Source organism: Syngnathus leptorhynchus, chromosome 12, assembly GCF_054491065.1.
Source record: "Syngnathus leptorhynchus isolate UIUO chromosome 12, UIUO_Slep, whole genome shotgun sequence".
In the NCBI taxonomy this organism is placed as follows: Eukaryota; Metazoa; Chordata; class Actinopteri; order Syngnathiformes; family Syngnathidae; genus Syngnathus; species Syngnathus leptorhynchus.
The window spans coordinates 5,919,906-5,944,260 of NC_141206.1; the positions used below are offsets into that span (position 1 = coordinate 5,919,906).

Genomic DNA, 24,355 nt, shown 5'->3' on the forward strand with positions numbered 1-24,355 from the left:
AAAATGATGGGAAATATTAACAGTTATACCAGACTGTGTATCCCTTCTGGTTTTCTGCTCAATCATCCTTGTTTTACCAGCTACAAAATTGAAACTATCTGGGTTTATTGTCCTTCCTTATGATGTTCTGGAAGAGGACTGATTTCGTACATAAATTTTTTTTAGACGCAGGCAATGCTTATCATAAATGCTGAGCAATGTTCAAAGCCACTGTACTCCTACATTTACGAAGTGAACTTTGAAATGTTAGCTGACCTAATCTTGTTTCTATTTTCTTTGATACTTTTGACAGTAAAAGCAGTAAAACGAGCTGAACTGAGATGGCCTGCTAACAGAGCAACTGGTGAAACGCTATTGCTTGCTACATTCCTAAAAGTTGGCCAACGATATTTCAACCAGTGCTGTTTATTTCTGCTTTTCGAGGGCCCTTAAACGGGAACTCAGCTGACTTCATGCAACTTTTCGGAATGTTGCAAGCAACGACCGCTCCAATGCTAAAAGCTGACTTATTTTATTATTCATCGAGAAGTCTTTCTTTTATTATGGGAGCTGTTTTATTTGATTAAAAAAAAATTAAGGCCACCAGTCAAGCATTTCCAGTGGTAGCTTCTTTTCACGTTTCATGTTTATTGCTCTTAAGTTAATTTTTGTGTGCTTTTTACTAACAGGTATAACTTTTTCTGATTCATTGATCATATTTTGATTATGTCTCCAAGTGGGGCATTGTAAGAAGGTAAAACAACAAGGAGATAAAGAAAGGCCTTATCTGCACACTATAGTGAGTGCAAGGTCACTAATTTTATCACACATCGTTTTGACAGTTGGCTCGATTGTCATCGGTTTTGATTTGTTCTGTGGAAAGAATCTTATTACATCACTCAAACTTGTTTGTCTTCATCTCACGCCATTGTCCAGGGTTTAAAAATAAATAGAATAAAAATAATTAAAAAAATGGAAAAAGGAAAAAAATGGCATTTAATATAAAAAATCAGGGAATACTAATGATGTAGAGAAATGTATTCAACTTGTTTTTTTTTTGTTTTTAGAATGCCACCATCCTGCTACAAGGCTTTTAATCCAACCCCCATAAATTTGTGTATAATTAGAATACACTGTAATTAGAGAGATGTCACCATTTTATCGATTGTTGGTAAGAAGAATTCAACAAGGAACAAGGAAATGTATCTGTTTCCTGATAATCAACTAGTTCAAGGGGCGAGGTCTCCATACACTAGCAAATAAAAACAGATGACCCGCAACACAGCAATGACAACATTTGTACGCTTCTGACAGGTAAGCCTCTCTCATCTCTTGCGCTTTTCTCGCAAGACTTGTTGTACCTAAGAGAACCAGCAGATGATTTTCAGTCAGCAAACCGATCCTACATTTATTTCTATTTATTATTTTTTTCGCTTTCAGAGATGCTCTTTCCAGTCTTCTTCATGCTGGGCATCTGCCTGGTGCCTGCACACTTGAAACCCACCGGTGAATGGAATATTATCTACATTTATAGAAAAAATGTTTCCTCACTTTTGTCCATTCAGTCAAATTAAAGACTATTTTCTTACTTTGTAGAACATCTTGGTAGCTCTTTCCTTCAACAATGCTTTGAAGAAGCCAAGAAGATTGTTGATGATGCCTACACATATTCCAGAGCAGAGTAAGTTTTATTTATTTTATCTAGTAAGTGAGCTAACTAACTTCCATTGACTGAGTGTTTTTATGTAGAAATATCAAAACTAGCTAAGTAAGTAATTGTCAATAAATACTATGGTCAAACCGGTTTTTGTGTTAGGCTAACTAATTTGGGGGACTTTATAAACATGTCAAATAATCTAACTAACGAACAAATGTATACATTAGCTAATTACCACTATCTTTACCTAGATCAATGTAATCCGACTTTATCAGCTTTAGTGAATTTTTGTGTTAACATCGGTTTAATGACTTGAGCATGAATAAACAAATCACAATGGGAAACATTTTTGATCTCATAAAATACCATTCTGTAAACAGTAATTAATCAACCAATGAATATTAATATTTATGTGTTTTCTAGTAAATACCACAAACATTGTTCAAAACTGGCCTGGCAGGAAGTTGTTCAATCTTTCACAAGGTAATTTTCAATTGAATTGTCGCTTTCAGGAGTCTAAGGCGAGTGCGCAAGGATGTGGTGAGTCCTCACGATGCTCTGCGTCTTCTGAAGCAGCCTCGTGGGGAAACTCGCTCATCTGTGAGGGCCGCAGACTACATGGCGCAGACTTTGCACCTGGTGCAGCAGAAGGTGCACCGTATCCACAAACGTTCCCTCAACGCAACAGGTCAGACCTTTCCGATTTTTCAATGAATCAACATTGCTGACATGGGTCGTCGTTACAGATTTGCTTTCTGCGGAGGATTTGGAAAAACTCGCCATGATGACGGGATGCTCGGGTCGAGTCAGGCCTCCGCCTTGTAGCTCTACGCAAAACCTCGACAAGTATCGCACGGCTACAAGCGTCTGCAATAACCGGTGAGCTTCTTATGGATGATTTGAAGTCGTTTCACTTCCTCATCATTCAAATATTGAGCATTTCTAAATGTTGGAAACGGCACTTTACTGAAACTGACTGGTTAACTTTCATTTTAAAACGGTAATAAGACCCAAAACCACCAAAAGTGTTGAAACTGTACTGTGTAACATATTGGGCCACATGTAACAAAATGTTTACACTTCCTTCCTTTCCGTTTTTTTTTTTTTGCATTGTAGATTCAAGCCCCGCCTTGGAGCTTCCAACACTGCTTTCACCCGCTGGCTTCCCGCCGAGTACGACGACGGCATCTCGGAACCTAAAGGGTGGCAGCCCAACCGAACGTTCAACAACTTCATTCTTCCCCTGGTACTTGTTTGGAACCCGCGATCTCTCTCGTGCTTGATGAGCCGAACCAAAAAAAAATCAATCACCTGTCCTTTGCCCTCAGGTTCGCCAGGTGTCTAATAATATCTTGAGCACCACGGATGCGGGCGTGGTCAACGATACGGAATATTCTCACATGGTGACCTTTTTCGGCCAGTGGAACGACCACGACCTCACCTTCACGCCTTTCTCGCCCAGCATCCGCTCCTTCAGCAACGGGATAAACTGCGACGAGAGCTGCGAACGCACCGAGCCCTGCATCCCCATCCCGGTCCGTCCCTGAAACTCAAATTATTGTCCTGAAGTTAAAAAAAAAAAACCTAACTTTTTTGCTATTTGTTTTCATTAAAGATTCCTCCCGGCGACCCACGCTTGCCCACCGGTCCTGATAGCTGCATCCCCTCGTTCAGATCGGCCCCCGCGTGCGGCACGGGATTCTCGGCCTACAACTTCGGAGGAGAGCCGGTCAAGCGCGAGCAGATCAACTCGCTGACCGCCTTCCTGGATCTGGGCCAGGTTTACGGCTCGGAGACTAAGCTCGCCCTCAGTCTCCGAGATCTCAACAGCGACGGACTTCTGCGAGTCAATGACCGATTTACCGACAACGGACGGGAGCTGCTGCCCTTTCACACCCTGCAGGTCAACATGTGCGCGACCCGCAAACGTGTGACCAATGACCCCAATGCCACCGAGGTTCCCTGCTTTATTGCAGGTTAGTCATATTTTCCGTTTTTAAGCTTCCTGCTTAGAAATGATGTCACACTCCTCAATCATTTCCCGTCTTCCAGGTGACACCCGCGTGGATGAGAATATCGCTCTGACCTCCATGCACACCATGTTCTTGCGTGAACACAACCGTCTAGCCCGTGCTTTGAAGAGACTCAACCCCCAATGGGACAGCGAGACTATCTACCAAGAAACGCGCAAGATCATGGGCGCTTACTCACAAGTCAGATTCAGCTCACTTCATAGTTTTGCCCTTCAAATTTGATATCCTGAACTCATCCATTGCATTTTAGGTGTTTGTATTCCGTGACTATCTGCCGCACATCGTGGGTGACGATGCCATGCGCAGGCTGCTTGGACGATATCCCGGCTACAACCCAAACGTTGACCCCAGGATCTCCAACGTCTTTGCCACGGCGGCGTACCGCTTTGCTCACTTGGCCATCCAGCCCGTCTTAGCCCGCCTGGGCCCTGACTACAATCAAGATCGTCAGTTTCCCAGCGTTCCCTTATTCAAAGCCTTCTTCACCCCCTGGAGAATCGTATATGAGGGTTAGTTGTCTCTCTCAGTTCATATTAGACAGTCACACGATTAATCTTGAATCGCTACACTGGATTTAAATGTCAGTTTTTATTGATTGCAAAGTCCTGGTAGATTTAAAGACACGATGTCCCCTCCAGGTGGCATCGACTCACTGATGCGTGGTCTCTTGGGCGGTCCTGCTAAACTGAACACTCAGGATCACATGATGGTGGATGCTATCAGGGAGAAGCTCTTCCAATTCGTGCAACACCTGGCTCTGGACCTGGGTGCACTCAACATGCAGAGGTCACGTGACCACGGCATACCCGGTAGGTCACCTCTTCCTATTCATCCCAGATGACCATTTCCTCATCCCCTCACTTTCTATGTTGACTAGGCTACAACGCATGGCGCAAATTCTGTAACCTGTCCGAGCCCAGGAACCAGGCCGAGCTCGCACGGGTCCTGAATAACACCGACCTGGCCCGTAGACTGCTACAACTCTACGGGACGCCCGCTAACATTGACGTCTGGCTGGGGGGCGTGGCTGAGCCCTTTGTCCGCGGCGGGCGCGTTGGGCCTCTCTTTGCCTGCCTCATCGCCACCCAGTTCCAGAAGATCCGCCAGGGTGACAGGTCAGTCTCATGAACAGATGGATGGATTGTCCCTGAAGGCAACACCTCACATAGATAGATAGAAAGATAGATCACACTTCCTAATGGAGCTCTTTCAAAATCCCAAGGCTGTGGTACGAGAACCCTGGCGTCTTCACGGCGAGGCAGAGAGCCGCCCTTTCCACCGCCACCATGTCCAGGATCATCTGCGACAACACCGGCATCACGAGCGTTCCGAGAGATGCATTCAGTGTCATCTCGAGACGTAACCGACTTGTACGCTGCAACAACGTGCGACGAATGAACCTGGCGGCGTGGAGAGAGAGGAGCTGTACAGATTTCTTGGGTGAGAAAATTGTTGTTGCTATTTATTTATTTCACATTATATTTCATTATTATTTCATTTAGTCCCCCCTAATTCTGATGGAGTAAGTGCCAACATAGAATCCACAGCATCACTTATTATTATTATTTTTTTGCAGAGAATGGTTCCTGCCCTGATCTTCCACCCGATCCAGAATCTGAAGTTAGTGCTCCCCTTATCAAACAGTTCTCTCTAACACCATACAACTTATTCAACTCCATGTTTTTAATTCTGAGTCTCCTGTAAAATGCTCAAATTTACTGTCTTGTCATGCAGGACCACATTTCAAATGAGTTGTCCGGGGATGAGCTGGATAACCAGGTATAGTAAAGTCTTTATTAATTTATAAAATAAAAAGTGGAAGTAGCAATGTTGGATAGCATAGCAGCATATTAGTGAAAGATAGCAATGTCGCATACTGGCTCAATAACTAAATGGAAATTCAGAAAAACAATTCTGAATATCAAACTGTGGCATTTAATTGTGGATTCAAAACCTAAACTTTATTACGTCTTTCTTTGACATGTACCCCACAAGGACCCAAAGGATGAGCTGGATAATGAGGTACTTATAACTCACATTTTGAACTCTCTGTTTTCAAGTGATTCATATCCTATGTGACGCTGATCACTCAAAAGTAAACAATAATATTTTAAAAATACAATACTAAATTAAAAGTCCATAATTTTCCTCCACTGGAATACAGTAAGCCATTCAGTGCATTTTTGGGGGGGTCATTTTGAATATTTCATGAAATTGCTCCCTTGTTCAGAACTTTGTAAATGATGCAGTCTGTTATTCTAGAAATTATGAGTCTAGACTGAAATCAATCTTCAATTTAATGCAGTATACAAGAAAGACTTTTAAAACTACCTATACAGTTCTATAGTTTTCAAAAAGTAAGAAACAGCACCCTCTGCTGGACACATGTGGCCTTCATTTGTCTCATTTTGTTTCCCCTGCAGCTTCCAGTCTGAAGCTGAAAAAGCCCAGCCACTTGGCATCATCATAACCCCAGCGCCCATTTGCCCTCATCGTCCACTTGTGTCAATTCAGTCTCACCTCCACATGAATTTATCTCCAAAGAGCAAAACCAACACCAGCATCTGTCAACCTTCATGTAATCAATTTCTTCTGGCTGACTGACACCCGCACCTTTTTGTTGTCCTCCCTCATACGTGCACGCGGGTTGTTGACAATGATAGTGAAAAAAAAAATCTTTCTGTTACAACATGCGATTTGTCTTATTTTTGATTTGTGCTGTGATTATTTTTTTTTTTTATGTAAAAAGCATATATTTTTTACTGAATCCTTCTCATCTGTTTCTGTTCTGCATTTAATAAAAACTGTAGAAATATAATTGCAAACAAATGTTTTTATGCTCGTGTTCTTAATTTGAGGTCTTCAAGTCACATTTTATGAATTTAAACACATGGGACTACCGGAAATGTTGGAAAAACTTGACAGGGAACCAGATGTAAAACACTTATAAATTATTATTTATTTTATTTCAGATACCCAACAAGAGGATGTTCAAATAAAGATCATATGACAACTCGATAAAAAAAATAAGACTGGTAGGTTGTGCAATAATTTTGAATGTCCTGTAGATGGCGGTAGTTTTTCTACAGTTCCTCCTTTGCTGCTTTGGAAAGCAGTCTCATTTGGCCTAATTTTCATTTCCAGCTCATATTTATGGTTATTGTGAAACCTAATCTACTTATATTTGTTTATACGTATTGTGACTGTACTGTAATTGAATTCGTCTACTTGTAAACTACAATCTTTTTTTATTTGTCTGGAGACAGCTTCATGTAAATATTATTGGGCTGGAAATGCTTCAACACGGATGTTATTTACACTTACTATTGAAACAAGATTAGGAATGAAATAACACATTTTCCTGTCGTATTATGAAAAATGAAGGATGCAATATTGAGCAAACAAATGAATGAATGCCAGACCAGAATAGACCTGTTGTCCATTTGGACCTCAAGGACAGTCTGTAATGCATTCCTGAACATTCTGCAACACTCAGAACTCATCAGTACGTCATAAAGGACAGATGTGAAAAGGCACAAATGTTAAACTGTGAGCAAATGAGACCTCCTACTACATTCTTCCACTTGTAAGTGAAACAGAGTCATTGGAATTTTCTTTTATAAATCCATAAATCTACATGACAGTCAGTATGAGTCCAAGTACTCTGTATGTAAAGTGTGCTGGGGTGCGCTTTCACTCCGCCTCCCTTGATGCTTTGAAAAGAGTGCCACGTCGTCCTCCAGACTGTGTACGTGCGTGTGTGTGCGTGTGCCTGCGCCTGCTCATGCTCCCCGAGTAGTGGAAACCCAGTATTTAGGAAACATTAGAGTTATCTCCATCTGTTAAAGAACTTTGAGCATGGCCTGAATGTATTTGAATAGGCTTAGGTTTTGCTAAACAAATAAATGGATGGGAAACCCCATTTCAAGGAAAATGAAGGAAGTTTGTTCTCACAATTAAAAAGTTTGGGGTTTCAATCTGAGGTCTGGCATTGCTGTTTTGCATATTCTCTGTGAAACTATCCCGATGTTTACGTTTGGATATTATTCGTATTTAGAAACAAACATGGATAACTAGTTTTTGACAGTATCAAGGATAATAGTTTGTTTCATAATAATATCTTATTTTGGTAAGAATGATGGAAACTGATGATGGACACTATGACCCTTTTTCATAGTGTGTTGTTGTTTTTCCATGATAATGGCGTTGCAATTAAAAAGAATGAATTAGCATTGATGAAAGCAAAATCCCAAAGTGTGCACAATCTGGCATCAAAGGGTATGATGCTCTTAAAAAGTACTTTCAATAAAATTCCTGCCTGCACACTAGACTCAAACAAAATGTCTGCCAGATGTTGACCAAGTAAGTGTACTTTAAATTGTTCAATTTAGTACCATCAGAAAATAGAGACCCCCCCCCCCCCCCCATCCAAATAGAGTTTAGTCTAAGGCAAATGCCATTTTGTCTCCTTTTGTATTGTTCCTTGTTGTTTTTCTACAAAAAGCCACAATGACTCTAACAGAATTTGGAAATAATATTGAATAGTTTCCTAAAATAGCAATGTCCTTGCAATATCAATAAACTTTCTAGCAGGCGTTGGTATCAAACATTTGGTAGACCATTCATAAAACATGAGAAGAAAAGTGGCTCTACGTAATGGCCCTGTGGAACACCAGAGGATATTTTTCCTAAAAACACTCCCCATGTTCTGCCAGTTATAATTCATCAGAGGCACGAATTGATTCAAATTCCTGCAGCTCAATTGGACGGGCAAAAATGTGGATCTGAGGTGGATACCAGAAACAAAAGAACTTGGTTGATTCCTTACAGATGTGTGAGGAATTGAGAGGAGAAGTGAAAGTTTTGTCAATTATGAAAAAAAACCCAGACTCGCTGCAGCTGGATTCGACTTGTGTCTCATTGAGCCATGTTTTTCACTTTCATGGGACGAATCCATCAACAAAGTGAAACACAAAAAAGTGCTTGTGAAGAGAGAAACACAAAGCAGCTGTGAAGCAGTGAAGGTCACTCAAATGTTCACTTTAGGTACAACTTTTTTTTTGCCCTATTTTCTTGGGCTCTTTTCTCAATCTGCAAAGGCGTGTATAATTACAAAGCATAAACTTATACTTATCTTGTGTGAGTTCCCAGTCCAAGAGGTTCTGCAGGGAGGAAAAAGTTTTGGATGCTTCTATGACTCCACTTGGCTTCCATCCAGGACCACAGCTTGCGCAAGATGGATCAGCAGCCTCACGTGACGGTAAACGATGATGTCTGTCCCGTCTGTTATCTGAGAAGTGTAAGACTGCTTCCGAGTAATTTACCACTCACTCCTGGATACCGTTAACCCTTGATAGGGAACTTACTCAAATTCTTAGTTGAGTCTTGTGCAAGTCTTGGAAATATTTTCCATTGTAAAAATACAATGAGCTGACGTTAAAGAGGGAATTTGCAGTTTTGAAACGGTGAATGCTTTTCACTAATTTGAACAAGTGCAATTCTCAGACATGATTATTGACATTGCCGTGGAATTTTAAAAGTGTGTATTCTAGGTTAAAAGTCAAAATCGCAGGTGTTGGCAAGTTTGCTCTCAAAAACGGTAGTTTGCGCCGACGTGGGAGTGAACACAACTGACTTCAATTTGACGAGAATCAAAGGACATTTGAAAAATGGCCCTTTGCTGTCTTTGAATTGAAATGGGAACACAAAAAGTTCAAATATGACTCAATTGGTCTGTGTCCTTTGCTTCAATCTCATTATTCCAATCCTTATAACAATAGTTAGCTGGTAAAAAGAATTAATAAAAAAAAATCAGCAAGCAACTGGTTTTTGCATGTGTTCTCACAGGCATATTACCTACAAAAAGAATCACAGAAGTTTTAAAATGGGGCTGAAAAAAAAATCTCTTTCTCAATGCTCCAGGAATCTAATTTCAAAAATTGCATGGGGACACCACAGCTGACGCAAGCTCGGTAGCCAATAGAAAAGCAACTCACAAAGATGTTAATAACTTGCAGATGTCGTCACGGTAGCGACCCTTCAATCCGTCTTCATCGCTCGTTTGTGGCTCAAATGGTCCTCTACCCAGTGATCACAGCTGAACGGCAGCCGATCAAAGCATCCGTGTACTAAGTGAGCGTATGCCAAAACCAACAACATGGCCTGAGAATGCTTCCGAGATATTTTGGACCATGTTGGCATCACGTAGAGAGGGTTCCACATCCTCTTCTAGCATCTGATGCATTGGAGCTGGCGGCCACGCAATCACCAGTACATCTGAGGACAGGAAGGATCTTTGTGGGGGTCAAAATGTCCTTACTGCAGTTGTCGTTTGATATGTGAGGAAACCAAAATCACCATAGCTGAGCTAACGTTATCCCTGGATGGCTTGTAGAGATTTATTTTCTATAAATATGGAAATTAAAGGTTTAATGTTTCCCAAACTGATCATTATGACGTTAACAGCGATAGTTGTTTTATAGGATCGGAATTAGGAAAACTACTTAATCCATTTTGGTTTATTGTATCACTTGGTCCCAATGCAAGTTGACTTGAACAGCAATTTGTGAATCTAAATTTATTAATATGGTAATAAGATATACCCCGGGGTGTCCAAAGAGGGGATCTGAGATTTAGGTTTTGAGACTTCAGACTTCACTTGGTCCATTTATTTTGCTTTGTGCTGCGAGCCAAAATTTGTGAAAAAAAAAAGACTTACCGTATTGGCCCGAATATAAGACGAGGTTATTTTCATTGAAATAAAACTGAAAAAGGGGGGGTCGTCTTACATTCAGGGTCTAGACAAACTTTTTTCAAACTTGAATCTTGAAAAAGAAAGGGTCGTCTTATAATCGGGGTCGTCTTATATTCGGGTCAAGACGGTAAACAAAAGACCCTGCAAGGTTAAACAGACGTCAAGTATTCAGTTATATGACTAGTAGCAGACTTGTGTAACCATCCCATAATGCCAACTCACAACTCCGCCTCCTCCTTCCCATCTCTAAGTGCATGTGCAGGCAGCAGGAGTGGAGAGATGTGACTTTCACACTTTTCCTTGCCTTGTGTGTGCTCTCCGCGTCAGTTTTGCAAATTGACATGGTGGATTTGTAAAATTAAAACCAAGACAAGTGCCAGGGTCGCGATTGAGTCCAACATGGGATTACGCATTGGCACGCCGCTTTACGCATTCGTGTGCGTCTATTTATTTGTCGTGACCCTCCGAGGTGCGCGTTGCCAGAGGCACCCGGCGACCCCCCAAGGGAATAAACCTGAAACCGCTCCCAGGCAGACACTTCAGTGGTCTCACAATGGCAAAATCTTTAGCATTTTAAGCCACGGCTCCGAGTACCAGCCGGCCAGGCGTCGCGGCGCGCCGCAGGAACAAGTGCAAAGACCGATCACCATCCTCAGCGATGCCAAACAGCAGGCGTCGGACACTCCGCAGCAGCCCCCCGCCGCCCGGTCGGACTCTGAGGCGCTCCCACCCGCGCTCCAGCGGCTGGTGAGAGGCAGGGAACATCGCCGGGTCCAAGCCCGGGTCCCGGACCAACCGAGCGAGCAGAGCAACGGCACACAGGCCAAAGTGACCGTGAGCCCACCTCAGCCCAAGAGGGAAGACGTGATGGCCGCCGACGACCCCTACGACCCGTCTAAGTCCTACGATATGGACCCCGACAACCCCTATTACAATCACTATGATGTGTACGAGAGGCCCAGGTCCCGATCATCCAGACCGGGATATGGCACAAGGTATCATCAGTACGGTAAGAGTGAGGGCTCGGTTCTGTGCACATCATCGAGACAGTCTCGGAATACATGTTCACACAGCGGACATTTTTTCAAGGTACATTTAATTACAATAATAACAGTAACTTAAAATGCATACAAGTTATGTGTTTTTAATGACTGTTGTGGTTACTACATTATACAGATTTAAGTTATGGCAACAGCAAAAGGTGCGTTGCAGTCTATAAAGTATAATAATGAAACTAAATATATTTACATAGATCATATACAGTTTCATTAGAATTTTTTTTAATCAATAAAATACATACAAATGCGAAATAATGTAACAAATAAATATCACAAATGTGAAATAATGTAAATAAAAGTAAATTCTAGTTAGGATACAACTTTGTTCATTTGATTATTTTATAAAATTTAATGTACAGTAGTAAATCGGGGGGGAAATTAAGTAATAATCTAATAAACAATAATATTTATGGAATTATAATTTCAAACAAGACAAAATCGCAGACCTCAGCCAAGGCGCAATACCAACACCACCAGTAGATGACAGTAATGTCCTACTTGTAATGTGGGCCAGACATTTACAATGATAAATCCTTGTATATGAAGATGGATACATTATAAAGCTCTCTATAATCACTGGACGTATGTCTTGCTTTGGCGTTCATTAATATTGTGGTTGGTACTTTACATCATGCCTTGTGTTGTATTTTTAAAATTGTATTTCAATCAAAATCATATTGCAGGTCTTCCGGACCTGGTGCTGGACCCATACTACATTCAGACTGGTGCTTACGTGCAGAGCACCCCCATGTACAACCTCAGATGCGCAGCTGAGGAGAACTGTTTGTCAAGGTAGGCTGTTTTCGAGCCATGGGTGGTTTTGAAATCAAACAAAACAACATGGCAGTTAGTGTGTGATTCAAAGTCACAGCCATGACTTTATAGTCCTTGTGGCTACGCTCTGCCCCTGTGCAACTGTGAGAGGATGTAAAATGAGCCAAATGCTACCAGGGGCGGATTGAACGAGATGTAATCATAGTTTTCCTGAGGAAAAAGAAGCCGGAATCGTAAACACATCGCCGAACCCAAACAACCACGTGCCTGCGTGGTATTTTCCACCCGCCATTTAAGCTCAGGCTGTTTTCCCATCAAAGGCTTCACCTCAGCTCAGGACGCCATTGTTGCCAGAAAAACAAATACCGCCTTCTCTCGTTTGCAGCTCGGCTTACTCTGCCAGAGACTATGACTCCCGAATGCTGCTACGCTTCACCCAGAGGGTCAAGAACCAGGGCACGGCTGACTTCCGGCCCAGCAGGCCGCGCTACACCTGGGAATGGCACAGCTGTCACCAGTGGGTATACGCTCATCACCATAATGAGTACAGTATCTGATACTAGTGGCGGTTAGATGTAAGAGCAGGTAGTCCTGTTTGCCCTTTCCTTATTCCTTATTTTAATTGTAGACATTAAGTATATTCTCTAGCATTTCACATCTATTACCACCGAAATAAATATTTGGTTCTCCTACTAGTACTGACACCATCTTTACCAACATTAACATACAATATAGTAGGGCCCAAAAATATTTTATGCTGATGTAAACAAATGGAACAAGCCGTTAGAACATTAACACTACACTCAAATATAGTTACATATAAAAGGACTTAATAATTCTGTTAAAATGTATTGCACACAAAATTTAAATGAAATATATTCCTAAATATTTTTTGGGCAGGGAAACAAAAACAAACCAATAGTTCTCAAATATGAAATGCAAAAGCAGTAGAGTCATTTAAAAAGTTTGTTAGTGATTATTCCCCTACCGCTAGAGAAAGCCCTCATATAGATTGATACGGTAGATCGCCAGATTGCTAGATAGATGTGAATTTGTGAAGCTTTCTCAGCACTCACAAATGATTTGTGTTTGTTCACTGTATGTGCGGCAAAGCTTAAATACATACAATAGAAGGGTAGAAAAATAGATTATAGCAAAAATAAGTTAATTAGAGGGTGTGCTAAAATAGACTTATTACTGTCCATCCAGTCAATGTGCATTGTAGAGTTGATTGGAGTGTGAAACAAAGCAGACATCATACAGTAAGACAGATTCTCACAATGAGATACTCACAAAACCCGCAATCTGGCCCTGGTGACTTTGTTTGGCTCAACACTCAAATTCTGTTCTCAATCGGAACAAGTTGGATACACCGGCTTCTTTAAGATTGAAAGTCGATGTGAGCGAACTTCACATGACCTGTCAGTTGCGTTCTTTTACAACACAGACCCAGACATTGTAAAACCAACAGCCATAATGAGCCCTTTTCCCCTAATGGAAAATTAACTGGCTTCTCGATTCCGCAAAGAAATGACCTCATTCCAAAGTTATGTCTGGGGAAAGAAAAAAAAAAACCCTCAACTGTCTGTATAAATCCTCTAAATGGTGAGCTTGTGGCTGCGCTCCAAAATACACACGAGATTTTTGGGGGAGTTTCCAAGGTATTTTTTTGCTAAGCAGATTTGAATTGACTTTGAGAATCATTACATTAGACAATAGAAGAAATGTATGTACTGAAAACAAGTAGCGCTATTTCATAACATGGCGGCGTGGGCTCACAGGCACTTCCACAGCATGGATGAGTTCAGTCGCTACGAGCTGCTGGAAGCCGCCACGCACCACTCGGTTGCCGAGGGCCACAAAGTCAGCTTCTGCTTGGAGGACACGTCGTGCGATTACGGTTACTACAGGCGCTACGCTTGTACCTCACATACTCAGGTGCTGCTTATAGGCGAATGCTATTATCTCCATAACAGTGCATAAATGTTTTAAAAATGACTTCTTATCATATTGATGTCCAGGGTCTGAGTCCGGGATGTTACGACACCTACAATGCAGACATCGACTGCCAGTGGATTGACATCACTGATGTAAAACCGGGGAATTACATCCTCAAGGTGTGTCACATGGAAATGTCACCAAAGTTATTGAATATAATATATTAATATTGAATACTGCATATTCAGTGCATCCTCATCGTCATTGTTGTCTTTTTTTATGTTTTGTTGGCAGGTCAGCGTGAATCCTTCCTACCAAGTGCCAGAGGAAGATTACAGCAACAATATTGTGCGTTGCGATGTCCGCTACACAGGCAACTATGCCTACTTGTCCGGTTGTCACTTGTCATCGTAAGCGCCGACTCGTCAGATCTTACCAGTCATCCTTTTAAGTCGTCTCCTAATAATGATTCAATGTTGCTTTTCAGGTATTAATGAAGAAGAATCGTTCACAGCATCTGAAGTGTGAAGATGACTGCATTTGAGCGTATTTACAACACAAGGGGTTATTTTTTAACTTAGTTTAAATTGTCGGAGTACTCATGGTTTATATAGTTAAGACATAAATAGAAATTATTTTAATTGCATGCCATGTCCCTTCAATAATGGCTTTCTGAACATTTGGATGTTACTTCCTCCTACTATTTTCTGCTTTTTGCCTCTTTCTGGCACTTTATATTCTATTTTTTACTTTTGAATGTTCTCTTCTTTCCTATGAAGTATTGTAAGTAATAACAACACATCTTTAAAATGTTAATTGGTGCTCAATAACATGCTTTATTTCAAATCACAAACCAAATTTATGCTTTTTTTAATAACAAAATGTGTTCAGTACTAATCTTATTTGAATAAAAGTTTGTGATACTGTATTGTTTGCAAGAAAGATGGATTTGAAGTGATTCACCTTTCTCCTTGTGCGCGTGTGCGCATTGTTGTCATGTCTCTCTCTCTCTCTCTCTTTCTCTTTCTCTCTCTCTCTCTCTCTCTCTCTCTCTCTCTCTCTCTCTCTCTCTCTCTCTCTCTCTCTCTCTCTCTCTCTCTCTCTCTCTCTCGCTCAACATTATTACACGTGTACTCCTTGAACTCGCCGTTAGAGGGCGGTAACAAAACTACCTTGTGAAAAAAATTATGCGCACTTGTTACCTTATACACATAATGTACTTCGTACTTGTGCACTTCTGGCGTCATCAGCAATCAAACCAACCTTGAACAGAATAAATAATAATAATAATAATAATAATAATAATAATAATAATAATAATAATAATAATAATAATAATAAAGGACCAAATTAAAGTATCCACTTGTATTTATAACGTTTGCTATCTCGTGTATGACTCAAGTACCCGTATGTGGTCTGGCTCGAGAGTCCATCACGCAATGCATTGTGGGATTTGTTTTTGGTTTTTTACGTTGCTAAAAGCCCCGCACCGTATCCTCTCGAGCACGCAAGTACGAACTAGCGTACTTATTTTAATGCGCAGCTGTCGAGCTAGTATTCCATTTAACGGTGCCTGCGTCTGCATGTACGTGCGTACGTGCAATATTGTCAACTCAGCTCAGCCAAGTGTGTCCGTCTATTAATGTTTTGCTCGGGTCCAAAGTTGCACACTAGTTGTCGTTATGCATCCCATCAGCGTGTCCATTCCGTCTTTTCGTTCAGAAAACAACCACGTCGAGAGGGGCTACACGGTGAGCTTCACATCTTATTTTTGTTTTGATTCAGGTTACCGCTATGCGTTGTCTTCGCGGCAAAATGTAGCCGTTTCTTTCTGTACTATTTGGACTTTAATACCATATTGCTCAGTGCACTGTGCTCCATTTTATTGACATCAAAACAAGAATCCCGATCGTTGGACATTCCAAACTGAAGGACACTGCAGTCATTTCATAGTTAAAACGGTCAAGTGAAGCAAACTACGTACCTTCCCCAGAATGCACTATAACATCATTAAGCATGAGATAATTTATCCATAAAGGGGATCTTTTCTCCTTCTGTGGGACTTTTGATTTATTTCATCTATATTGACAAAATTGGTGGATGTTTTATATTCCAATTAATCGTCATTTCTGTTCAAAGCGTTATTTTTCAAAGACTTTTTTTTTTTAATTCACTTAATGTGACATATTGCTACCAAAAAAAATACAAGGCCCAACCCAGTTTTTACTAAGACATCATATTCTTATGATTTCCATTGTCTCATTCCACTTTGGAAACAGAAGTTTTTTCAGGTTTTGACACTTTTGGATTGTGCGTGTGTTTATTATAGAGTAACTTTTACTTTTCCGAAGCGGTAGTCAAACGTGATTGACGGGAGGAAGTTTAATCGCCATTGCCAAATGTTTCCTCATGACACATCAGCCATCATTCGAGTTGGACTGCAAGTGGATCAGAATGCAAACATCGCCTTTGTTTTTTGTTTTTTTTTCTCATGGTCGTTCCTCTCTTTCAGGTGTTTCGGATTGACGTACTGATAAGCGGAAGGCAACATGCCATTGAGAAACGCTACAGTGAATTCCACTCCTTGCATAAAATGGTAAACTGATTAAGCATCACGCACTTCTTACGTGGCATGATGTCATTACCCAAACTAGGAAATGTTCAGTCATCGAATATGACAATTTGGGTGGCTTTCATCTCGAATTTCTTTCCTGGGGTTTTGTCAGTCCTGATCCCCCCCACATTCCATAAATGTTAGGTCCACTGAGTAGTCTCAATTGCCCAATGTTGTGAATGTGAGAATGAACGCTTGTTTGTCTGTATGTTCGCTTGCCCGTGACCTTAATGAGTGCCATAGAAAATAGATGGCGTGTTGGCACATAGGAAATCTGAGCCGCAAAAAAAATCAGTTCATCATTTTGTTTGCACTCTCAGCCATAAATACTTCCTCTTCCCACTTTTGATTCTAAACAGGGGCTCTAAACAGCTCACGTAATCTCGTCTGCATCATCTTCTCTCCCTGAACAATTGACTAGAAGATTAAAACAATATAACAGTTTATTTACAGGGCTCAATACAAGCAGAGAATAAATCAAACAGATGCCGACCTAAAAAAATGATCTTATGAAAGTCTAACATGGAGCCAAAAATGAGAAAAAATGCTCGAGTCCAAACTACATGCGGGTTTATTTTTTTCTTTCATGTTTTCAGCTCAAGAAGAGCATAAAACCACCCGATATCCCGTCCAAGCATGTAAGAAACTGGGTTCCCAAAGTGTTGGAGCAGAGGAGACAAGGACTGGAGCTCTACCTGCAGGTACTCGCCAGCATTACACCGGCTTGTCCTCTATTTTGTATTTGCTGCAGCACTTGAGATCTCAACATAAGACCAAAATGAACTGAAATGATGGCGCCTAGCTTTACCGCAACTTGCTGGTTCAGTACATTGAGTTTTGCAAAAAGCCATAGCTAACGAAACTAGCTTCAATGTTGCGGTGATTAGAATCTTTGCAACAATGGGGGTTTGAGCACGAACACTACACCCAAGACTTTGATCCACTATTGGCAGGGCCTGGTGGGGTAGATTAGTCGTTTAAAGGAAGACAAGTTGCTCTGCTGTGTAACAAATGCCCTTTTTTTTTCTGCTGTTTTCTCTGTCCCGCCAGACGATAATTATGGAGAACGAGGTTCTTCCAAAGATATTCCTGGACTTCCTCAATATCCGCCATTTCCCCTCTTTGCCAAAGACAGAGAGCTGTGGGTAAGTTGAAACTGAATTCAGAACAAAACAAAAAAAAAAAGTTTGTTTTTGTGCCATTTTGCGGTAAGTTAATTGCCTATCCACTAGAAGCCTTTGTGCCTGACTTTCCATTTTGCCTTCTTTAAGGTCTTTCGATACAGACTCGGTAGAATCAAGGTGAGTCCGTTTTGGTATGTTGTTCGTAAAATAAAAATAAGCGGTCACTCAAATTGATCATGAAACTAACGTAATTGCCGGTTTGTTTTCAGCAAACTTTCACATCAGCCTATCATGGTTTTTCTGAACGACCCCTACCTGCTGCCGGATGCACACGGTGAGTTTAGGCCAGAAAATTAGGTACACCTTCATAGTGAGAAGCCATTACGTAGCAAGAGCTGTTTCTAACATTTTGACAAACTCTTTAGCTATAAAATGGTGTTGTAGGTGTACCCCATAAAGGTTTGATTTCATTTTAATCCCTATGCTTTCTTTCTCTCTCTCTCCTTCATGACCTTTAGATGCCTTTTCAAATGTCGTGATTGAAGGCGTCATCCATGGAGTTTTCTTTGCTAATCTCCAGCCCAGGTAGAGTCACAAAAATGGAAGCAAGTTGTACGGAAACTAAACCTCATTTACATTGTCTTAAAGGTAGATTTTATTTTCAATTTAATCTCATAATACGTTTGAGGTATTTGAATCAGGTGAATGAAGTTAATCAAGATGTTTTATATGACTGAAGCAGCTAAATAGTCATCTGGAGTCTTTTTAACATGACTTACTGTGAAATTATTCATCATCAATTTGAGAGAAAGAGGCGGGTTGCTAGGGAGATTTATTTGAATAACAAAATGATTGAGGGATACAAGCTGCTCCGAGGAGCCACATGGGAAATGAGGCGTTGAAGGCTTCTTGGTTTAAAAAAAAAATAATAAAAAAAATATGCAGAGCGGGGAGGTGCCACTCCCTTTAAAATACCAGCACCCGGGTCAGAGAGGACTCGAAAGGGACATTGGGTTCATTGGAAACCCGGAAGACTGACCTAAATTTGGTTTCATTTTGCACTTGCACCTATAAGAGATTATAATTTATTTTTCAAGATTATTGACCATCATCAAAACTCACCTAATTAATGGCCAGTATGTGACACTAGTACCAGTGATGTCCCAGATGGGATGCAAATAATGAAGACTGCGTTAGTATTGAAGTTTGTGCAATATGAAATCAAACACTTTGTGTCTCGTCTGCATATCAGTGCATTATATTATTACAGTTCACCTCAAAAAGTGAGAAGTCGTTTTTCAGATGGCCAATGCGTGCCTATTTTATTTCATTCAAATGTAATTTCTTGAGATGGTCCGTCTGTTTTCATTGTTAAATTGTGAATCTAGAAAATGAATTTCACTTTTTCAGTTGAAACGACCCAAAAGAAATCTTTGAATTTAGTGAGCTGCTCCTCTATGTTTTTACATGTACTACAGTAAATAGTTGTCCTGGAAGTAGTCAATATTACGAACTTGAATCTGTGAATTGATGTCTCATGACGACAGCAGTTTTGTGCGACCTCATCTTTATCATGCACTGAATTATAATTGAACTATATCATCCTTCTGGTAGCATAATATTGCTATTATTGTTCTGTTTGTGCTTGTATGTATGAAGAGTCCCAATGTGCCATAAAATAGATGAAACTGACTAATTTATGATTAAAAGCACAATGTTACTGACATCATAAGCTTTTTATTCTTCTTCTTATAAAAGTGACAAAAAGGTTTTGGCTTGACATAATACTCACAGTATGGAGATTTGCATACAAAAATCAAACATTGTTGACCATATTTCCTTTGCTCAACATTTAAAAACTGATCTTAAATTATGTTGACCCACAACACAAACTAATGAACATCCAACTACAATCGCTTTTGTGTAAAAACACATTTCAGCCAAAAATTAAATTTATTTTAGATTAGATGTTCGGCAAAAATACTGACTTGTGCTAGTTTCAAAGTCATTTGAAATGACAAATAACTTATAAAAATGTCAATCTGGATGCGTGTCTGTTTCCCGTCGTAACAGTCCAGTAGTACCGACAAACAGTCCAGATCCAGCAGTAACGTCTTCAGAGTTCTCCGTGACCAACTTCATCTTTAAGCTGATAGTCCTGGGTTTTTTCTGCCTCGGGTTCCTTCATGTTGGCAAATGCCACTTCCTGCGTTAGCTGCTCCATCGGAGGCAGACCCACCGCCAGGTTTCGCACTGCGATGGCTGTCATCAAGAATCTAAAAGAAAAGAAAAACAAATACTTGCCTATGCGGGGTACACACAAACTGACAATTGGGCAGAATAAATAAAAAAAAGTAACAAAATAAATAAAAAATCTGTCATAATAGGCGTTTACTCTTTCCGCTTTACTCACCCTCGTCGTATGGCGTAGTACTTCTTGACGGTGAAGCGCTCGAGTCGTTCCAGCACGCCGGCCTCCTTGCGTTTCTTCACTTCCTTAATACGCCGCTGCCTCTTAAGGAAGAGCCTCACGACGGGGTCGATGGCATCGACTTCGGCGCCGTCTTCGTCGTCGGTCGACATGAGCGGCTGCAACTCGGGCGGAAGAGGTTCCGTTTCTGTTGGGGTAAGACTCAAAATTGGGTTGCGATTTGAAATCTGCGTGCAAGTGTGCTTGTGTTGTTATGCTACTTTTTTTTTTAATAATGTTAGAATGTTGTGTGGCACGAGTCGCTTTGAATGTTACCTGTCCCATTGCGAATGCGCTCCTGGAGGTCCAGCAATCTGGTGAAGTTCTGCTGCAGCGCCGCTTCTGTAGTGTTGACGTAGACGTACATGTAGCAAGATGGCCCCTCAGACACAGTATACGCTCTGTGATAAGCCCCGGCAGGAACCTGCAACACGTGATTGTCAGTCATAAGCAGGAATGTTGTTGTTTTTTTTTCTTTCCAATTTGTACCTGTATCTTCTCTCCAGCCTGCAGAGAATAGTTCTTCTTTTCCTCAACTATCTCCACATTGAGGCTACCCTGCAACAAATGGATGCTGGTGTTGCCCAGATCTTCACTCACAAAGTTCTCCAAGTGGAGACCTGCAAGGTCATCAGCACGCAGTTAGTTCACAGTTCAGTTCCGTAACGGACAAGGAGGTAGTGTCACCCGGGAAGTCGGCAATGAAGACGATCTCTGTCTGGTTGTCCAGAGTGCTCTCAATCTCCTGGAACTTGGTTCTCCACGGCGAGAGGTCCACCAGCAGCGGCATCAGCCACCCGTTGGGTCGGAACGGCGACCAGTCGGCCCTGACTATGTCCACGCGTGGGTCGAAGATCCTTCAAGGAGGATAGATGTTATGCGAGAGATCATCACGCCTTTCTTAAATCGACAGAATATATTTCTTAATGCTCTCCATGCCATAAAGTGACCGGCAAAACAGAGCTTCACTCCATAAACACTTTTAACAGAAGCTCTTGTTACTCGGTCCCAAGTGACGCGGCGTTACCTTTGCTGAAAGCGTTCATTGATGGACACCCAGATGTCAAAGTAGATTTGAGGCTCAGAGATGTTGTAGCGTGGCAGGAGGTCACTGAGACATGTGGCGTACTGCTTTAGCATGTCGCCGTGGTCCTTCCAACGCCGACTTTGAGTGAACACCTAAAAAAAAATAACATTTTGATTTGAAAAGAGGATTTCCTTGGTCTGCCTGTCACCATAAATGTTTTTAACAAATAAAGACGCATTTAAGAGTTTACTACTAACTCACCCCTGGGTTGAGGTATCCCACCTCTCCCGTTTGGCCATCCTTGTATGTGATCTTGACATGCTGGTGGCTACGGGAGTGAACCATCATGTCCCACGAGTACCCGTACAAGCCGTTGGTCCAGTTGTTGTAACCCTGGTAGACAAAAGCAAACAATCAGGACCCAAAGACAGAACGATTGTGGGCCGGTGACCTTGCTGATCAGCATTGCTCAACTGTGAGTAAACTAAAGCTGATGCAACATGTGCTTGTACCTGAGTGATGAAGTGAGAGTAAGGCAGGAAAAACTGCTCCAGTATGTAGACAAGACTAAAAACAGCCGCCATCTTATGTTTAAATCGCAGTTTAGGAGATTTAGATGTGGCCGGCTGGCGTCCTTTGCCGGAGCCCACGTGGTAAACGCAGGAGGAGCTGGACTGGGGGTCCGCTGAAGTGAGCGGGAGGATGCTTCTGAGGCACGCCGGGAAGCGGCCGAAGAACCTCCTCGGCCAGTCGCCGTAGCAGAAGAGTGGCGATGTCGCCAGCATTGCGTACGGGAACATTCCTGTGGTAGGTGAGGGTGAAGGTGACGTCAAACCCCAAAATTGCATCATCAACGAGAGATTGACTAGATTTCTATTCTGGTGGCATCTTGTGGTATCTAAGTGCATTTCAGACAGCACAAAACCACAAATCACTTGAGTTGTGGCAATAATAAAAGTGGATCAACAAAATTACCAATGCTGAAGAGCTGAGAGTTCATGCAGTGAAAGTAGGTCACGCAAACCATCGCATAAGGCCGAGTGGCGTCAAAAAACAGCAGGAATCCTGCGCTCAAGTCCAGAATGAGCCCCCCTCCGTGGACCACCACCAAACTCACCAACTCCACGGGAAGAATCACCCTGAAATAAAATCAACGCCGTGATTTTGAGTCAGCTGGGATTTAAGCTGAACATTTTAAAAGCGACATACTTAAAGGGATCAAACAGCCAATGGTGCGCCAGGTACGACATGGAGTATCCCTCCACCCAATCGGCATCCAGCTTTTTCACACCAGCAAGGAAGTAGACTATAAATATCTATTAAGAGATAACGCAATTAGACAAACATTACATACATGAACACAAATTTCTCAAACCTGCGTCCTCAAAAGGGTGTAGTTCCAAAGCGGCACATGTGCGTTTCGAATAGAAGGTCTCCTCAAGCCGTCAAGTGACCTAAAAAAGCCACAACATAAACATTAAACCCCCTTCTAGCTGTTTTTTGCATAAAGCGACCGCTCACCAGTATCTGTTGCCGTCCATGAGTGTGAGTTGAAATCCGATGAGGCCGTAGAGGTAGGAGTGATTATTCCATGCCGTTTTATCCAGGAAGAAGATGTACCAGTACGTGGAGATGAACATTAGACAGGACAGACGATACAAACAGCCCAGCATGATGCCCAACGCACCTTCAGACACACATGGATGTTAATTTAACCACAAATAAAAATGAATAAAAAAAGGAACATTTATTTTCGGATTTTTAAAGAGCAGTTGGTTCTCATTAAGGCATGCATGTCAAAACGTGAACTTTATAACTAATTAAATATACCAATCTAAAGATCTTTAGCTTCATATAATCACCAAAGTCGCTCTCACTATACCAATTAAAAAAAAAAAGTGACTGCATGAAGAGGTTTGGTGGGGCTTGGGTTTCAAAAGCAACATGTGTTCTTTCATGACCGGTAACATTGCCACCCCCGCAGAGATTTTCCCCTGAAGCTAGAAAAGGAGGTGCAGGTGAGGGGAGCGGGGTGCAAAGGAAACCCACCGAGGAACATCACCAGATAGACCACATACATCCAGTCCATGGGAAGAGGCTTCAGGAAATTGAAGAGCGGAAAGCGGCACACGGGGGCACCGTCCAGATATTTGTAGTCCACGTGACTGAGGCCACGCTCCTGTGTGATGTCCACAGCCATCAGCAAACCTATGCACACACACAAAACGATGACAAGGTCATGATATTAATCACAATTGGTCATTTTTCCAGTTTTCAGCATTGATGGTTACCAAACAAGAAGCGGAAGATGCCCAAGGATGCAGGGTCCGTTGGTCGGTTCAGGAGGGCCACCAGGCTGGACCAGGAGGTCAGGTCCTCCTTCTTGAATCCGAAGAGCTGCTCCAGCTTACTTTGAGGTGCGGGTTGTTTTGTTTTCTTATGTGCTGAAGCTTTTTTTGCTGTTGTTTCCCCTCCATCGCTGCCCACGTAAGCACCTATGGTTATTAAGTAAAGTCAAAGCTTCCTTGGAAGATCTCCACGCGCATTATGCAGATCTTGCCATGAGCTTGTATTTCAATAAAAGCCGGATACCCGCACAGGACTTACATTGGAGAAGCAACTTTAGGTTTAAATGCAAGTTGATTTATATTCTTCATATTAAATTGTTACTTTGGTAAAAGCAATGCAACGCGCAGTCAGGCTAACAATCTCACCTGCATTCGCGGCTCTCGCTTTCATGGTTCAAAATTTTAAATGCAGCACGGGCAGAGTGGTTTAGGGTTCATTAAAATTCTTGGTCTGCTGTCCTGGCCTTAGGTGGTGTCTTGGAGTCAACAAGACGGACCAACTTACGTGTCACAGTCCCACACACTCGCGCAAACCCAAACCGCAGGCTGACCAGGGGGCGGGACCATACAAATGTTGGA

At 41.7% G+C, this 24,355-nt stretch overlaps 4 protein-coding genes across 5 annotated transcripts; 3 read left to right on the forward strand and 1 right to left on the reverse strand.

Moving 5' to 3' along the window:
• Positions 1-1,345: 1,345 nt before the first annotated feature.
• Positions 1,346-6,598, forward strand: mpx (myeloid-specific peroxidase). Its single transcript, XM_085925865.1, has 16 exons — positions 1,346-1,485; positions 1,576-1,660; positions 2,149-2,324; positions 2,383-2,515; positions 2,753-2,882; positions 2,965-3,171; positions 3,252-3,612; positions 3,689-3,849; positions 3,920-4,178; positions 4,308-4,478; positions 4,547-4,784; positions 4,892-5,109; positions 5,246-5,289; positions 5,404-5,448; positions 5,665-5,691; positions 6,093-6,598. Exons 1-16 carry the CDS (start codon positions 1,422-1,424, stop codon positions 6,102-6,104), a joined length of 2,331 nt encoding a protein of 776 aa, XP_085781991.1. The 5' UTR covers positions 1,346-1,421; the 3' UTR covers positions 6,105-6,598.
• Positions 6,599-10,793: 4,195 nt separating this feature from the next.
• loxa (lysyl oxidase a) lies at positions 10,794-15,107 on the forward strand. 2 transcript variants are annotated; one of them, XM_085926068.1, is made up of 7 exons: positions 10,794-11,432; positions 12,165-12,273; positions 12,641-12,772; positions 14,037-14,193; positions 14,277-14,372; positions 14,488-14,603; positions 14,681-15,107. In XM_085926068.1, exons 1-7 carry the CDS (start codon positions 10,823-10,825, stop codon positions 14,685-14,687), a joined length of 1,227 nt encoding a protein of 408 aa, XP_085782194.1. In that variant the 5' UTR covers positions 10,794-10,822; the 3' UTR covers positions 14,688-15,107. The 2 variants fall into 2 exon arrangements, with proteins under 2 accessions (XP_085782194.1, XP_085782195.1); XM_085926069.1 differs by lacking the exon at positions 14,681-15,107 and having other exon boundaries at positions 14,488-14,607.
• A 631-nt stretch (positions 15,108-15,738) lies between these two features.
• Positions 15,739-19,663, forward strand: snx24 (sorting nexin 24). Its single transcript, XM_085925713.1, has 7 exons — positions 15,739-15,944; positions 16,706-16,789; positions 17,404-17,508; positions 17,858-17,952; positions 18,079-18,108; positions 18,201-18,265; positions 18,450-19,663. The coding sequence occupies exons 1-7, from the start codon at positions 15,876-15,878 to the stop codon at positions 18,518-18,520; spliced, it is 519 nt and encodes a 172-aa protein (XP_085781839.1). The 5' UTR covers positions 15,739-15,875; the 3' UTR covers positions 18,521-19,663.
• On the reverse strand, positions 18,691-24,325 carry ggcx (gamma-glutamyl carboxylase). The gene is made up of 15 exons (XM_085925712.1): positions 24,143-24,325; positions 23,720-23,923; positions 23,478-23,636; positions 22,950-23,115; positions 22,804-22,882; positions 22,638-22,744; positions 22,404-22,567; positions 21,941-22,230; positions 21,690-21,821; positions 21,429-21,580; positions 21,089-21,258; positions 20,891-21,021; positions 20,678-20,825; positions 20,345-20,549; positions 18,691-20,207 (listed from the first exon to the last, which is right to left on the reverse strand). Exons 1-15 carry the CDS (start codon positions 24,165-24,167, stop codon positions 20,048-20,050), a joined length of 2,292 nt encoding a protein of 763 aa, XP_085781838.1. The 5' UTR covers positions 24,168-24,325; the 3' UTR covers positions 18,691-20,047.
• Between the last annotated feature and the right edge of the window lie 30 nt (positions 24,326-24,355).